The 17908-nt window shown below is 43.0% G+C and overlaps 1 protein-coding gene across 1 annotated transcript in view; it reads right to left on the bottom strand.

Annotated features, from left to right (window-relative positions):
* fer1l4 (fer-1 like family member 4) overlaps window positions 1-17908 on the bottom strand; it is a 477640-nt gene that overhangs the window by 74056 nt on the left and 385676 nt on the right. Inside the window, 1 exon segment of the mRNA XM_073062298.1 lies at window positions 7709-7836. Within this exon segment, the coding sequence (XP_072918399.1) occupies window positions 7709-7836 (128 nt within the window).

Genomic DNA, 17908 nt, shown 5'->3' with positions numbered 1-17908 from the left:
GCTACAACATCATATTTCCAGGTATCAATCCATGCTCTAAGCTCTTCCACCTTTCTTACAATGCTCTTAGCATTAAAATAAATACATTAAATAACTTCTCCACCTCTTCCTCTCTGTTTAGCTCTAACAGTACAAAGAACTTTACTGTCTTCTTTTTCTTCCTTCTCCCAAACATCTGTTCCTACACTCTGGTTCCCCTCCCCCCTCATTTCTAGTTCAAATCCCCTGGAGCCTCTCTAGCAAACCTATCTGCAAAAATACTTGTCCCCTCCAGTTCAGATATAAACCGTCCTGCCGGAACAGGTCCCACCTTCCCTGGAAACCTGCCCAATTATCTATAAATTTGAAGCCCTCCCTCCTGCAGCATGTCTTCAGCCACGTGTTGATCTGTGCTATCTTACTACTACTAAACCCACCTGCACGTGGCACTGGTAGCAATCCTGAGATTGCTATCCTGGAGGTCCTGTCCTTTACCTTAGCACCTATCTCCCTTTCAGGACCTCCTCACTCTTCCTACCCATGTCATTGGTCCCTACATGGACCACGACATCCGGCTGCTCACCCTCCCTCTTGAGAATACTGAGAACTCGATCCGAGATATCACGGACCCTGGCACCAGGGAGGTAATAGACCATCCGTGATTCTCGATCTCTCTCACATCTGACCCCTAACTATCGAATCCCTTATCACTACTGCTCTCCTCTTTTCCCTCCGTCCCTTCTGAGCTGAGGGTCCAGTCTTGGTGCCAGAGACACAACCCACTGCAACTTGTCCCTGGTAGGTCGTCCCCACCAACAGTATCCAGAACAGTATACCTATTGTTGATGGGAACAGCCACAGGGGTGCTCTGCTCTTCCGGTCTATTCCCCTTCCCTCTCCTGACAGTCACCCAACTACCTGTCTCCTGACTCCTAGGGGTGACTATCTCCCTGAAACTCCTGTCTATTTCTGCGTCTGCCTCCTGAATAATCCGAAGTTCATCCAGCTCCAGCTCCAGTTCCCTAACACGGTTTGTCAGGAGCTGCAGCTGGATGCACCTTTTGCAGGTGTAGTCATCAGGGACAACAATGCTCACCCTGACTTCCCACATACTGCAAATGGAGCACTCAACTGCCCTAACTGCTGTCTCCATTACCTACTCCTAAGCTAATTAGATTAATTAAAGAAGTTTACCCGGCCTTACCTCACCTGGAGTGAAGCTTGTACTCAGCCTCTGCTTGCTATTTAAATTCTCCCGCTGCCTCATGGGCCGACTTTCACACGCTTGCACAGTCGAGCCCCGTTCAAACCTCGCCTCTGCCTGTTCTCACCGAAGCCTGATTGAGCCAAAGCCAACCCACTCTGCCTCAGTCCACTCTGACAATGGCCGCTACGACGATGGCCGCTGTATATGGCAGTCTTCCTTTTTAAACCTTTGGCACGCTATGTCACGCTCCTGCGCAGTCTAGCCTCTTTGCTGCAATCAGTTAAAAAAGAACAGCTTCTCTCCAAGCTTCTTTTACCTCTTCCCTCTCCGCCTCTTGCTGCGATTTAAACGTAGTATAGTGGACAGTGAGGAAGGTTTTCAAAGCTTGCAGAGGGATTTGGACCAGTTGGAGGAATGGGCAGAAAAATGGCAGATGGAGTTTAATGCGGACAAGTGTGAGGTATTGCACTTCGGAAGTCAAACCAAGGTAGAACATATAAGGTAAATGGTAGGACACTGAGGTGTGCAGTAAAACAGAGGGCTTCTGGGAATACAGATAGATAATTCCCTAAAAGTGGCGTCACAAGTAGACAGGGTTGTAAAGAAAGCTTTTGGTACATTGGCCTTTATAAATCAAAGTACTGAGTATAAGAGTTGGAATGTAATGGTGAGGTTGTATAAGACATTGGTGGCACTGAATTTGGAGTATTGTGTGCAGTTTTGGTCACCTAATTACAGGAAGGATATTAATAAGGTTGAAAGAGTGCAGAGAAGGTTTACAAGGATGTTGCCAGAACTTGAGAAACTGAGCTACAGAGAAAGGTTGAATAGGTTAGGACTTTATTCCCTGGAGCGTAGGAGAATGAGGGGTGATTTGATAGAGGTGTATAAAATTATGATGGGTATAGATAGAGTGAATGCAAGCAGGCTTTTTCCACTGAGGTCAGGGGAGAAAAAAACCAGAGGACATGGGTTAAGGGTGAAGGGGGAAAAATTTAAAGGGAACATTGGGGGGGGGCTTCTTCACGCAGAGAGTGGTGGGAGTGTGGAATGAGCTGCCAGATGAAGTGGTGAATGCGGGCTCACTTTTGACATTTAAGAAAAACTTGGACAGATATATGGATGAGAGGGTTTGGAGGGATATGGCCCAGGTGCAGGTCAGTGGGACTAGGCAGAAAAATGGTTCGGCACAGCCAAGAAGGGCCAAAAGGCCTGTTTCTGTGCTGTAACGTTCTATGGTTCTATGTCCTGCTGTTTAAGGAGTGTTGAAAATGGATTCTTGTCATTAATCACTTAAGTTTAACATGCAGATTCACAGTATAAATAAGGTAAAATGTACATTGGCCTTAACTGGAAGAGGGTTTTAATACAAAAGTAGAGACATCTTGCTCCAATAATACGGAGACTGCACAACAAGCCTGTCCTCATTACACAAGCAAATTTATACTTACAATAGAGGTTCCACAGATTAATTCCTGAGATTAAGTAAACTATGTCTACAGTCTGATTTAGAACAATTTCAATGAAACAAACACATTTTTAAGGGTATTGGGTAGATGTAGAGCTGATGTGTCCACCAACAGGAATGCCAAAAAGTATGGGTCACTGTCTCCAAAAAAGGGTTCAGGACAGAAATGGGAAGAAAATATCTTCAAGCAAAGGAAGCACCAGTGCCTTATAAAGCCTTAGCATCACATCCTTGCTCTTGTATTCTAGACCACTTGAAATGAATGCTAACATGGCATTTGCCTTCCTCACTACCGACTCAACCTTTAAGTTAACCTTTAGGATGGTCTGCACAAGGACTCCTAAGTCCCTCTGCATCACAGATTCCTGGACCTTCTCCCCATTAGAAAATTTATTTCTACTACCAAAGTACATGACCATGCATTTTCCAACATTGTATTTCATTTGCCACTTTCTCCTAATCTGTCCAAGTCCTTCTGCATCCTACCTGTTTCCTCAACACTACCTACCCCTCCACCTGTCAGTAACTTTTCTATAATACCATGGGTTCCTAACTTGGTAAGCATCCTCATGTGTGGCACCTTGTTAAAAGCCTTCTGAAAGTCCAAATATACAACATCCACCGCATCCCCTTTATCTATCCTACTCGTAATCTTCTCAAAAAATTCCAACAGGTTTGTCAGGCAAGATTTTCCCTGAAGGAATCCATGTTGACTTCATACTATCTTGTCCTGTGTCAACAAGAAATCCATCATCTCATCCTTACGGTTCCACATGGCAGGCTTATCCAGAAAGCCAGGGAAGTTTGGTCAGGTGGATTCAGAATTGGCTTACCTGCAGAAAGCAGAGGGTCATGGTGGAGGGAGTACATTTGGATTGGAGGGTTGTGACTAGTGGTGTCCCACAAGGATCAGTTCTGGGACCTCTACTTTTTGTGATTTTTATTAATGACCTGGATGTGGGGGTAGAAGGGTGGGTTGGCAAGTTTGCAGATGACACAAAGGTTGGTGGTGTTGTGGATAGTGTAGAGGATTGTCAAAGATGGCAGAGGGACATTGATAAGATGCAGAAGTGGGCTAAGAAATGGCAGATGGAGTTCAACCTGGAGAAGTGTGAGGTGGTACACTTTGGAAGGACAAACTCCAAGGCAGAGTGCAAAGTAAATGGCAGGATACTTGGTAGTGTGGAGGAGCAGAGGGATCTGGGGGTACACGTCCACAGATCCCTGAAAGTTGCCTCACAGGTAGATAGGGTCGTTAAGAAAGTTTATGGAGTGTTAGCTTTCATAAGTCAAGGGATAGAGTTTAAGAGTCACGAGGTAATGATGCAGCTGTATAAAACTCTGGTTAGGCCACACTTGGAGTACTGTGTCCAGTTCTGGTTGCCTCACTATAGGAAGGATGTGGAAGCGTTGGAAAGGATACAGATGAGATTTACCAGGATACTGCCTGGTTTAGAGAGTATGGATTATGATCAGAGATTAAGGGAGCTAGGGCTTTACTCTTTGGAGAGAAGGAGGATGAGAGGAGACATGATAGAGGTATACAAGATATTAAGAGGAATAGATAGAGTGGACAGCCATTGCCTCTTTCCTAGGGCACTACTGCTCAATACAAGAGGACATGGCTTTAAGATAAGGGGTGGGAAGTTCAAAGGGGATATTAGAGGAAGGTTTTTTTTCTCAGAAAGTGGCTGGTGCGTTGGATGCACTGTCTGAGTCAGTGGTGGAGGCAGATAAACTAGTGAAATTTAAGAGACTACTAGACAAGTATATGGAGGAATTTAAGGTGGGGTATTATATGGGAGGCAGGGTTTAAGGGTCGGCACAACTTTGTGGGCTTAAGGGCTGTACTGTGCTGTACTATTCTATGTTCTATGTTCACAATTGACTCTAACATCTTCCCAAACATTGAGATCAGGCTAACTGGTCTATAATTTCCTTTCTTAAAGAGTGGAGTGACATTTGCAATTTTTCAATTCTCTGGCACCATGCCAGAGTCCAATGATTTTTTGAAAGATCATTTCTAATGTCACTGCAATCTCTAACACTACTTCTTTCAGAACCCTGGGGTGCAGTTCATGTACCTTTAGGTCTTTCAGCTTTTTGAGCATCTTCTCTCTTGTAATAGTAACTGCACTCACTTCTCTTTCTTCACACACTACAATATCAGGCATACTGCTTGTGTCTTCCATAGTGAAAACTGGTACAAAAATCTCATTTAGTTCATCAGCCATCTCCTTGTCTCCTGTTATTATTTCTCCTGCCTCATTTTCTAGTGGTCCTATATCCACTCTCATTTCTCCATTATTTTTAGCATACTTGAAAAAACTTTTACTATCCACTTTGATATTATTTGCTAGCTTGCTTTCATATTTCATCTTTTCCCTTTTATGATTTTTTTAGTTACTCTCTGTAGGTTTTTAAAAGCTTCCAAATCCTCTAACTTCTCACTAATTTTTGCTTTGTTGTATGCCCTTTCTTTTGCTTTTACAATAACTTTGACTTCCCTTGTCAGCCATGGTTAAACGATTTTACCATTTTTGGAATACATACATTCTGCACCTTCCTCATTTTTCCCAGAAACACACGCCATTGCTGCTCTGCTGACATCCCTGCCAGCAGCTCTCTCACACCACTTAATTTCCCTTATTCCACTGAAATGCTGCTATATCAGACTTCACTTTCTCCCTATCAAATTTCAAGTTGAACTCAATCATATTGTGATCACTGGTTCCTAAGGGTTCTTTTACCTTAAACTCCCTAATCGCCTCTGGTTCATTACATAACACCCAATCTAGTATAGTTGATCTCCTAGTAGGCTCAATGACAAACTGCTCTAAAAAGCCATCTCTTAGGCAGTCAACAAACTCACTCTCTTGAGATCCATTACCAGCCTGATTTTCCCATGACTATGTAAAAATTTCCCATGACTACCATAACATTGCTCTTTTGAGTCGCTTTTTCTATTTCCTGTTGTAATCTGTGGTCCATCTCCCAGCCACTATTGGGAGGCCTGTATATAACTGCCATCAATGTCCTTTTACTCTTGCAGTTTATTAACTCAAACCATAAGGATTCAATATCTTCCGATCCTATGCCACATCTTTCTACTGATTTGATGCCATTCTTTATCAGTAGAGCCACACCATTCCCTCTGACTACCTTCCTATCCCTCCAATATATCATGTAACCTTGGATATTCAGCTCCCAACTACAACAATCCTTCAGCTATGATTCAGTGATGGCCACAACATCATACCTGACAATCTGTAATATTGCAACAAGATCATCCACCTTATTTCTTATACTACGTGCATTCAGATACAACACCTTGAGTAACGTATTTGCTATCCTTTCTTATTCCACCTCCCTAATGATTTGATACTCAGCCTGTTGGCTGCAACTAAGTCCCATCACCTGCCTGCCCTTCCTGACAATCTGACTGCATGCTATCTTTACTTTTTTACCATCCATCCTCTCCTGAGTCACTTCACTCCGGTTCCTACCCCCACTGCCAAGTTAGTTTAAACCCTCCCCAACAGCTCTAACACACCTGCCTGCATGAATATTGGTCTTTCTTGGGTTCAGGCGCAACCCGTCACTATTGAACAGGTCATACCTCTCCCAGAAGAGACCCCAGTGATCCAAGAACCTGAAGTCCTACCCCCTGCACCAACTTCTCAGCCACGCATTTATATGCCAAATCATCCTGTTTCTAATCTCACTGGTGCGTGGCACAGGTAGCAATCCAGAAATTACTACCCAGAAGGTCCTGCTTCTCAGCTTTCTACATAGCTCTCTAAATTCTCTTTTCAGGACCTCATTGCTTTTCCTTCCTATGTCATTGGTGCCAATATGTAACAAGACATCTGGCCACTCTCCCTCCCTCTCCAAAATGTTGTGGACACGATCTTAGACATCTCTGACCTGGGAGGAAACATACTATTCGGGTGTTCTGTTCACATCCACAGAATCTCCTGTCTGCTCCCCTCATTATCGAGTCCCCTATCACTACCGCTCCCTTCTTCTCTCTCTTTCCCTTCTGCACCACGAACCCATGTTCAGTGCCAGTAACCCGGTCACCATGGCATTCTCCCGGGAGGTCATCCCCCACAAAATTATCCAAAACAGTATACTTATTTTTGAGGAGAATGGCAGTTACAGGGGTGCTCTGCTCTAACTGCCTATGCACATTGCCATTTCTCCTGACGGTCACCCAGCTACTCGCCTCCTGCAACTTTGGGGAGACTACTTCCCTGTAACTTTGATCAATTATCTTCTCACTCTCCCATACAAGCTGAAGGTCATCCAGCTGCTGCTGCAGATCCCTAACATGGTCTTCAAGGAGCTGCAACCGGATGCATTCACGCAGATGTAGTTCCTTGGGTGACTCTGGGTCTCTCAGTTCTCCAACATCTGACACAAAGAGCATACCACAGCCATTTAAATGGTACAGTAAAGGAGGGAAAAAGAAAACAAAAAGGAAACCTTAACAGATGCTTTACATAGAGCTGAAGCCTCTTTAGAGTCAAAGCCTGTCGCTTCTACTCTCGCCACTGGCCTACTCACTTATCCTTTAATGACCCTTAAATGGCCTTATCCTGCCTCTATTTATCATGCAACCTCATAAGAAACTGGTAATAAAGGATTGCCTTTAAGAAGTTAAAGCATGTGGCAGATACTTCACACATCCGTCCGTTTCTACTGCTTGTGGTATCTGATAATAGTGGGCCATGTGCATTACTGGTTGACTCTTAATAGTCCAACGCAAGTTATATTTTTTTCTAGCACTGGAAGGAAATTTCTAATTCCAGCCTAATGCAATACAGTAATTAAATGTTTATTAACAATTAACTTTGATTAAGCACTTTATTTATTGTATGAATTTCACAGACTCAAGCCATTTTGAGTGCTTTCACTTCTATAGTATAAGAAACATTGACAAAATAATCCTCACAAATCCTCAAGTTGTGCAAATAAATCTTTTATATAATTTAGGTTTTCCAGCAGTTTACTCATTGATTGTATAACAAGAAAACATCATAAATACTCACTCTCCAAAGACTGGGTTGAGCTGTTTGGGGATATACCGTTCCATGCTGTCTTGCATTTGTTCACCAATTTTAACCACAATATAAGGATCAGATTTCCCATTCGGGTCACTAGGAGCAAGATTAGTTGCCTTGGAAGAAAAATAATCTTTAGTAAGTCACCAGAGGTTTGATTAAAATAATCAGTTGGCCAACTCTTCCTAATGTACCCAGGACCACAACACTTACTGCAATGTAAGTTAAAGAAGGAAAATGGACAAATCCCAGGTAGCTATATCCAGGCCCTAAAACACTGCCAAACAAAAAACTCTAGGAATTGCTAAGCCAAAGCCTAAATGTCATATTATCAAGATATTACCTCGTCTGCCGTGGTGAAACCAGAGGACACCTGCATTTAGTCCGCAGGGATGACCCTAGGCTTCTCTTTATCTGCACTTTAATTTCCCCCTCCCATCCCTACATTGACTTATTGCAGCCTTTTCAACTCTACAACTAGATTTCCCAGTATACAGCAGTTATCCATCTGTAATATTGGCTCAGTTTGTTTCTCTTGTCCTTCTTTCCCTCTCCAGGAGGAAGAGCATCGCCAGCCTCATCAGCTGGGCTTCTCATCCAGCTCTGTATTTTTCAACTCCCAAATTATTTTATCTTCTTCTCCTCCTCTGTTTCCATTCACTTAATCTTCAAATGACCTTGTTTACACTGTCAGAGCCCAGCCTCTCTCCAGCTGCATGAGCTTTTTATCACTTTTCACTTCTGATGAAAGAACTTCCAAAGATGCAACCCAACGTTCAGTATTTCAGTACATCCAGTATTTTCTGCTTTTGTTTTAGTTTCTATCATTTTGTATTATTTCTTAATGCATGCATGCATTTCTAAATGACAATAAACGAGGACTGTGTCCTCATAATCTAAAAAGTTTTCCAGCATTTGCAGCTTTTTTAAATTTTCACTCAATCAGCATCTTCATGGTGATTCTCACATGAAAATACTAATTGAAATATAAACTATTTATTTATTTTACTGTATATTGCTTAATCATTGTTCAGGATATGGCCAATGCCGTCAAGGTCACCATTTTTTATTTTAAAATCTTTTTTATTAGATGCAGCTCTATAAAACTCTAGTTAGGCCGCACTTGGAGTACAGTGTCCAGTTCTGGTCGCCTCAGTATAGGAAGGATGTGGAAGCACTGGAAAGGGTACAGAGGAGATTTACCAGGATGCTGCCTGGTTTAGAGAGTATGGATTATGATCAGAGATTAAGGGAGCTAGGGCTTTACTCTTTGGAGAGAAGGAGGATGAGAGGAGACATGATAGAGGTGTACAAGATATTAAGAGGAATAGATAGAGTGGACAGCCAGCGCCTCTTCCCCAGGGCACCACTGCTCAGTACAATAGGACATGGCTTTAAGGTAAGGGGAGGGAAGTTCAAGGGGGATATTAGAGGAAGGTTTTTCACTGAGAGAGTGGTTGGTGCGTGGAATGCACTGCCTGAGTCAGTGGTGGAGGCAGATACACTAGTGAAGTTTAAGAGACTACTAGACAGGTATATGGAAGAATTTAAGGTGGGGGGTTATATGGGAGGCAGGGTTTAAGGGTCGGCACAACATTGTGGGCTGAAGGGCCTTTAATATGCTGTACTATTCTATGTTCTATGTTTATTAATTATTGTTGAAGATCACAGAAAAAGATAGATTAAGTCAATATGTCATTATGTACAATGAAGAATTAAATTAGCAAATAACTGATTAACAAAGCTAAGCAATATATCAATAATAATAAGAAAAAAATAGTGTTAAGAATTTTTTTGAAAGAAAAAAGAAGGGAAAAAAAACCCCTATTAACTAAAAAAAAAACCCTACTAACTGGAAAAAACCCCATTGAGAGCAGAACCCTGGAGCTATACATCATATAAGCTTCCATAAAAAAAAGGTGACCCTATTTGTTCTCAAGAAGCTAAGACCATAAGACCAGATAGGAGCAGAAATAAGCCATTTGGCCCATCGAGTCAGCTCCACCACTTCATCACGGCTTAACCAGTTTTCCTCTCAGTCCCCATCTCTTGCCTTCTCTCCATATCCCTTCATGCCCTGACCAATCAAGAATCTATCAACCTCTGCCTTAAGTATGCATAAAAACGGCCTCCACAGCTGCCTGTGGCAAAGAATTCTACAGATTCACCACTCTCTGGCTAAAAAAATTATTCCTCATCTCCATTCTAAAAGCACTCTATTCTGAGTCTGTGTCCTCTAGGCTTAGACTCTTCAACCATAGCAAACAGCCTCTCCACATCCACTCTATTAAGGCCTTTCACCATTTGATAGGTTTCAATGAGGTCACCCTCATTCTTCTGAATTCCAGTGAGTACAGGCCCAGAACCATCAAGTGTTCTTAACATGACCAGCCATTCAATTCTAGAATCATTTTCATGAACGTCCTTTGAACCTCCTCCAATTTCAGCACATCCTTTCTAAGGGGCCCAAAGCAGTTCACAATACTCCAAGTGAGGCCTCACAGGTGCTTTACAAAGCCTCAACATAGAAATCAACTGCACATTACAGGCCATTCAGCCCCCAATGTTGTGCCAACCATGTAACCTACTCCAGAAGCTGCCTAGAATTTCCCTAGCACATAGCCCCTATTTTTCTCAGCTCCATTTACCTATCTACAAATCTCTTAAAAGACCCCATTGTATCCGCCTCCACCACTGTCACCGGCAGTGCATTCCATGCACCCACCACTCTCTGTGTGAAAAACTTACCCCTGACATCCCCTCTGTACCAACTTCCATTAAAACTATGCCACTCATGTTAGCCATTTTAGCCTGGGAAAAAGCCTCTGGCTATCCACATGATCAAATCCTCTCATCATCTTATACAACTCTATCAGGTCACCTCTCATCCTCCATCACTCCAAGCAGAAAAGGCCAAGTTTACTCAACCTATTTTCAAAAGGCACGCTCTCCAATCCAGGAAACATCCTTGTAAATCTCCTTTGCACTCTTTCTATAGTATCCACATCCTTCCTGTAGTGAGGTGACCAGAACTGAACACAATACTCCAAGTGGGGTCTGACTAAAGTCTTCTACAGCAGTAACATTATCTCACGGCTCTTGAACTTAATCCCATGGTTGATAAAGGCCAACACACCATACGTCTTCTTAACAACACTGCCAACCTGCACAGCAGCTTGGAGTGTCCTATGGACCTGGACTCCAAGATCTTGCTGATCCTCTATACTGCTGAGAGTCTTACTATTAACATTATATTCTATAATCAAATTTGACCTACCAAAATGAACCACTTCACACTTAGAGAAACACAGAAACATAGAAAACCTACAGCATAATACAGGCCCTTCAGCCCACAATGCTGTGCCAAACACATACTTACTTCAGAAATTACATAGGGTTACCCATAGCCCTCTATTTTTCTAAGCTCCATGTACCCATCCAGGAGTCTCTTAAAAGAACCTATTGTATTTGCCTCCACCACCATCGCCGGCAGACCATTCCACGTACTCACCACTCTGCGTAAAAAAGCTCACCCATGACATCTCCTCCATACCTACTTCCAAGCACCTTAAAACTGTGCTCTCTCGTGTTAGCCATTTCAGGCTTGGGAAAAAGTCTCTGACTATCCACATGATCAATATCTCTCATCAGCTTATACACCTCTATCAAGTCACCTCTCATCCTCTGCCACTCCAAGGAGAAAAGGCCAAGTTCACTCAAACTGTTCTCATAAGGCATGCTCCCCAATCCAGGCAATATCCTTGTAATCTCTCTGCACCCTTTCTATAGTTTCCACATCTTTCCTGTAGTGAGGCGACCAGAACTGAGCACAGTACTCCAAGTGGGGTTTGACCAGGGTCCTATATTGCTGCAACATTACCTCTCGGCTCCTAAACTCAGCCCCACGGTTCATGAAGGCCAGTGCATCGTATGCCTTCTTAACCACACAGTCAACCTGCACAGCAGCTTTGAGCATCCTATGGACTTGGACCCCAAGATCCCTCTGATCCTCCACACCACCAAGAGTTCTCCTGTTAATACGATATTCTGCCATCATACTTGACCTACCAAACTGAACCACCTCACACTTATCTGGGTTGAACTCCGTCTGCCACTTCTCAGCCCAGTTTTGCAACCTATTGATGTCCCACTATAACCTCTGACAACCCTCCACACTATCCACAACACCCCAAAGCTTTGTGTCATCAGCAAACTTCCTAATCCATCCCTCCACTTCCTCATCCAGGTAATTTATAAAAATCACTCTTTGCCTTCTGTGGGCAAGCCAATTCTGGATCCACAAAGCAAGGTCCTCTTGGATCCCATGCCTCCTTACTTTTTCAATAAGCTTTGCATAGGATATCTTATCAAATGCCTTGCTGAAATCTATATGCACTACACCTACTGCCCTACCTTCATCAATGTGTTTATTCACATCCTCAAAAAATTCAATCAGGCTCATAAGGCACGACCTGCCTTTGACAAAGCCATGCTGACTATTCCTAATCATGTTATGCTTCCCCAAATGTTCATAAATCCTGCCTCTCAGGATCTTTTCCATCAACTTACCACTGAGGTAAGACTCACTGGTCTATAATTTCCTGGGCTATCTGTACTCCCTTTCTTAAATAAGGGAACAACATCTGCAACCCTCCAATCCTCCAGAACCTCTCCCGTCCCCATTGATGATTCAAAAATCATTGCCAGAGTCTCAGCAATCTTCTCTCTTGCCTCCCACAGTAGCCTGGGGTACATCTCATCCGATCCCAGAGACTTATCCAACTTGATGCTTTCCAAAAGCTCCAGCATATCCTCTTTCTTAATGTCTATATGCTCAAGCTTTTCAATCCGCTGTAAATCATCCCTACAATCGCCAAGGTCCTTTTCTGTCATGAATACTGAAGCAAAGTATTCATTAAGTACCTCTGCTATCTCCTCCAGTTCCATATACACTTTCCCACTGACACACTTGATTGGTCCTATTCTCTCACGTCTTATCCTCTTGATCTTCAATTACTTGTAGAATGCCCTGGGGTTTTCCTTAATCCTGCTCGTCAAGGCCTTCTCATGGCCCCTTCTGGCTCTCCTAATTTCAATCTTAAACCTCCCTGCTAGCCTTATAATCTTATAGATCTCTATCATGACCTAGTTTTTTGAACCTTTCGTAAGCTTTTCTTTTCTTCTTGACTAGATTTACAACAGCCTTTATACATCACGGTTCCTGTACCCTACCATCCTTTTCCTGCATCATTGGAATGTGCCTATGCAGAACTCCACACAAATATCCCCTGAATATTTGCCACATTTCTGCTGTACATTTCCCTGAGAACATCTGTTCCCAATTTATGCTTCCAAGTTCCTGCCTGATAGCTTTATATTTCCCATTACTCCAATTAAATGCTTTCCTAACTTCCCTGTTCCTATCCCTCTCGAATGCTATGGTAAAGGAGATAGAATTGTGTTCACCATCTCCAAAATGCTCTCCCACTGAGAGACCTGACACCTGACCAGGTTCATTTCCCAATACCAGATCAAGTACAGCCACTCCTCTTCTAGGCTTATCTACATATTGTGTCAGGAAAACTTACTGAACAGACCTAACAACCTCCACTCCATCTTAATCCCATGCTGTAAGGAGATGCCAATCAATATTTGGGAAATTAAAATCTCCCACCATGACAATCCCATTATTATTACACCTTTCCAGAATCTGTCTCCCTATCTGCTCCTCGATGTCTCTGTTACTATTGGGAGGTCTATAAAAAACATCCAGTAGAGTTATTGACCCCTTCCTGTTTCTAATTTCCACCCACAGAGACTCCATGACTTCTTCCCTTTTCTGCAGCTGTGACACTATCTCTGATTAACAATGCCATGCCCCCACCTCTTTTGCCTCCCTCTCTGTCCTTTCTGAAACATCTAAAGCCTGTCACTCTAAGTAACCATTCCTGCCCTGAGCCATCCAAGTCCCTGTAATGGCCACAACATCATAGCTCCTCCAATTCTCTGTAATCACCACAACATCATAGTTCCTTATTATAGCAACTTATCTGAGTTGAACTCCATATGCCATTTCTCAGCCTATTTTTGTATCCTATCAATGCCCCGCAGTTACGTCTGACATCCATCCTGATTATTCAAAACACCCCCAAATTTTGCATCATCAGCAAACTACTAACCCACCCTTCCATTTCCTCATCCAAGTCATTTATAAAAATCACAAGGAGAGGGAGTCCCAGAACAGATCCCTGTGGAACACCACCACTGGTCACCATCCTCCATGCAGAGTATCAATCATCTACAACCACTCTTTGTCTTCTGTGAGCAAGCCAATTCTGGATCCACAAAGCAAGGTCTCCTTGGATCCCATGCCTCATTACTTTTTGAATGAACCTTGCATGGGGAATCCTATCAAATGCCTTACTTCAAATCTATATACACTACATCCACTGCTCTACCTTCATCACTGTGTTTAGTTACATAGAAACATAGAAAACCTACAGCAAAATACAAGCCCTTTGGTGCACAATGCTGTGCCAAACATGTACTTAATTTAGAAGTTACCTAGGGTTACCCATAGTTCTCAAAGTATTCATTCAGGCTGATAAGGCATGACCTGCTCTTGACAAAGCCTTGCTCACTATCCTTAATCAGATTATGTCTGTCCAAATTCTCATAAATCCTGCCTCTCGGGATCTTCTCCAGCAACTTGCCCACCACTGAAATAAGACTCACTGGTATACAATTTCCTAAGTTATCCCCACCCCCTTTCTTGAACAAGGAAACAACATTTGTAACCTTCCAATCCCCTGGTCCCAATTGACGATGCAAAGATCATCACCAGAGGCTCAGCAACCTCCTCCCTCACTTCCCACAGTGGCCTGGGGTATATCTCACCTGATCTTAGCGGCTTATCTAACTTCATGCTTTTCAAAAGCTCCAGCACATCGTCTTTCTTAATGTCTATACACTCAGGCATTTCAGTCCACTGTAAGTCATCTCCAGAATTGCCATGGTCCTTTTCACAGGTGAATACTGAAGCAAAGTACTCATTAATTACCTCCGCTACTTCCTCCGACTCCATGCACACATTTCCACTATCGCACCTGATTGGTCCTATTCTCAGACAGCTCATCCTCTTGCCTTTCACATACTTGTAGAATGCCCTGGGGTTTTCCTTAATCCTGCTCGCCAAGGCCTTCTCATGAGCTCCCTCCTGGCTCCCTTGTAATTTTCTAGAACTCTATCAGTACCTAGTTTCTTGAACCTTTTGTAAGCTTTTGTTTTCTTCTTAACTAGATTTTCCACATCCTTTGTACACCATGGTTCTTTTACCCTACCATCCCTTTTCCTGCCTCAATGGAACATACCTATGCAGAATTCCATGCAAATGCTCCCTGAACATTTACCACATTTCTGCCATGCATTTCCCTGAGAACATCTGCACCCAATTTATGCTCTGAAGTTCCTTCCTAATACTATATTACCCCCTACCCCAATTAAATGATTTCCCAGATTGTCTGCTCCTATCCCTTTCCAGCACTATGGTAAAGGAAATAGAGTTGTGATCACTAACTCCAAGCTGCTCTCCCACTGAGAGACCTGGCACCTGACCAGGTTCATTTCCCAATACCAGATCAAGTACAGCCTCTCCTCTGGATAGCTTATCTATATATTGCATCAGAAAACTTTCCTAACACACCTAACAAACTCTACCCCATCTAAACCTCTTGTTCCAAGGAGATGTCAGTCAATATTAGGAAAGTTAAAATCTCCCATCACAACAACCCTATTATTATTGCACTGTTTCAGAACCTGCCTCTCTACCGGCTCCTCGATGTCCCTGTTACTATTGGGGAGACATTAACATTATATTACATATTATTAACACTACACCCTTGCTTTTATATTCTTGTCTCTTGAACTAAATGTTAACATTGCATTTACCTTCCTCACCACAGACTCAACTTGCAAATTAATCTTTTATGGAATCCCGCACAAGAACTCCAAATCCCTTTGCATTTCAGTTTCTTGTATCTTCTCTACTTCCTCAAAACAAAACTTATCTTCATATTGTCTGCAAACTTTGCAACAAAGCCATCAATTTCCCCATCCAAATCATTGAACATATAATGAAAAAGAATGGGTCCCAACACAGATCACTGTGGACGAACATTAGTCACCAGAAGCCATCCAGAAAAGCCTCCCTGATTCCCACCTCTTTGCCTCCTGCCAATCAGCCACTGCTTTATCCATACTACTCTTTCCTGTAATAACATGGGCTCGTAGCTTGTTAAACAGCCTCGTTTGGCTCCTTGTCAAAGGCTTCTGAAAATCCAAATATGCTATTCTCCTTTGTCTATCCTGTTTCCTATTTCTTCAATTCCAAAACGTTTGTTAGGCAAGATTTTCCCTTGAGGAAACCGTGCTGACAACGGCCTATTTCATCATGTGCCTCCAAGTACCATGAGACCTCACTGATAATAATCAACTCCAGAGATTACTACCCTGGAGATCTTGTTTCTCAGCAATCTACCTCACTCCCTAAAATCTCCCTTCAGCACCTTCTCACATTGTTTTCCTATATGTACCAAGTCTTCTGACTGCTCACCCTCACCCTCGAGAATGCCATGGACCTGAAGTGAGACATCCTTGATCCTGGCACCATGGAGGCAACATAGAACCTGGCTGTCTCTAGAACCTTCTCTAACTCGGGACTCTCCTATCAACAGTGCAGTCTGTTTCAACTCTCTGCCCTTCTGAGCCACAGCATCAGACTCAATCGCAGAGACCCAGGCACTGTGGTTCCCCCCAGTAGGCCATCCCCCTCAATAGTATCTAAAGCTATATACTTACTATTGAAGAGAGTGGCCACAGGCATACTCTGCACTGGCTGTGCATTTCCCCTCTTTCTCCTGACAGTCACCCAGTTTCCTGACTCTTGAAACCTAGGGATGACTACCTCCCTGTCACCTCCTCATTTTCCTGTATGAATCGAAGGTCATCAAGCTGCAGCTCCAGTTCTTTAATGTGTACTTACAGGAGCAGCAGCTCCAGCTACCTAGTGCAGATGTGTTTATCCGTGAGATTGGAGGTCTCCCAGACTTCCTACATCCCACAGAGTACAAAACACTGCTCCTGGAGCCATTGTCAGTAAACTATTATGCCCTAACAGGTAAGGATAAACAAATAAGAACAAACGGAGAGGAACTAACAAGATATTTCACCTCCCCTAAGCCTGATGAGCCAAAGCCACTCTAAATACTGGCCCACTCAAAGGAATGGCCGCACCACTTGCACCTGTGCTATTTTTATTGGCCTTTTCTAATGAATCTCTCTTGCTGACTGGTTGCTCCTCAACTCAGAGAAAATGCCGCGAAGCTCTGCCTTTAAAATCTTGATTGTCATCTTGATTGAAAGCTAGCTCTTTCCACGCATTCCCTGGCACCAAATGCCTAACTCAGAGAAAACTGACGTGAACTCTGCTTGTTAAATCTTGAATGCAAACCTGACTGAATGGTGGCTCTTTTTACACACTGCGTCCTGCTGATTGGTCGCTCCTCAACTCAGAGAAACTGCCGTGAAGCTCTGCCTTTAAAATCTTTAAAATATGATGGTGAAACACCTGAAATTACTGCAGTCCTTTTGGTAAAGGCATTCTTACAGTGCTTGTGTAGGGGATTGTAAGTTATTGATCTAGAAATGAAGACTTGCTGCTCTGACTGGGTGGTATTAAGCTGCTTTAACATCATCACCAACACTGGTTGAAATTCTCATCTTAAAAAAGTTGAGTAGAATTGAAGGAAATCTTGTTTAAGGTCAAAGGTGTAGCTATGGGAACTCGCATGGGCCCAAGCTTCTCCCATCTTGTGGGAGGTGGGGTACTGTCTTAGTTTGTTCTACTCAGGGCAACTTTCTAACTTCTTCCAGCTTGACAAACATTCTGTACTCATGCAGATCTCCAAAATGCCATTATGTCTGCAGCTAATTGTGACCCTGCTCTCATCTCTGACTCGTTCCTTCCTTTTCTGGGCCTCTCCTCCTCCATTTCCAACAGCACAGATGTCCACAATGTTGTTCCAAACTATTAAACCTGTAATCAAATGCCCAATTCAACTAATCCCTTCTACTTACATAGTATCCATATTCTTCCTTTTCCTGCACATTCATGTGCCTATCAAAGTGCCT

Source organism: Hemitrygon akajei, chromosome 11, assembly GCF_048418815.1.
Source record: "Hemitrygon akajei chromosome 11, sHemAka1.3, whole genome shotgun sequence".
In the NCBI taxonomy this organism is placed as follows: domain Eukaryota; kingdom Metazoa; phylum Chordata; class Chondrichthyes; order Myliobatiformes; family Dasyatidae; genus Hemitrygon; species Hemitrygon akajei.
This window is presented reverse-complemented; position numbering and strand designations above follow the sequence as displayed.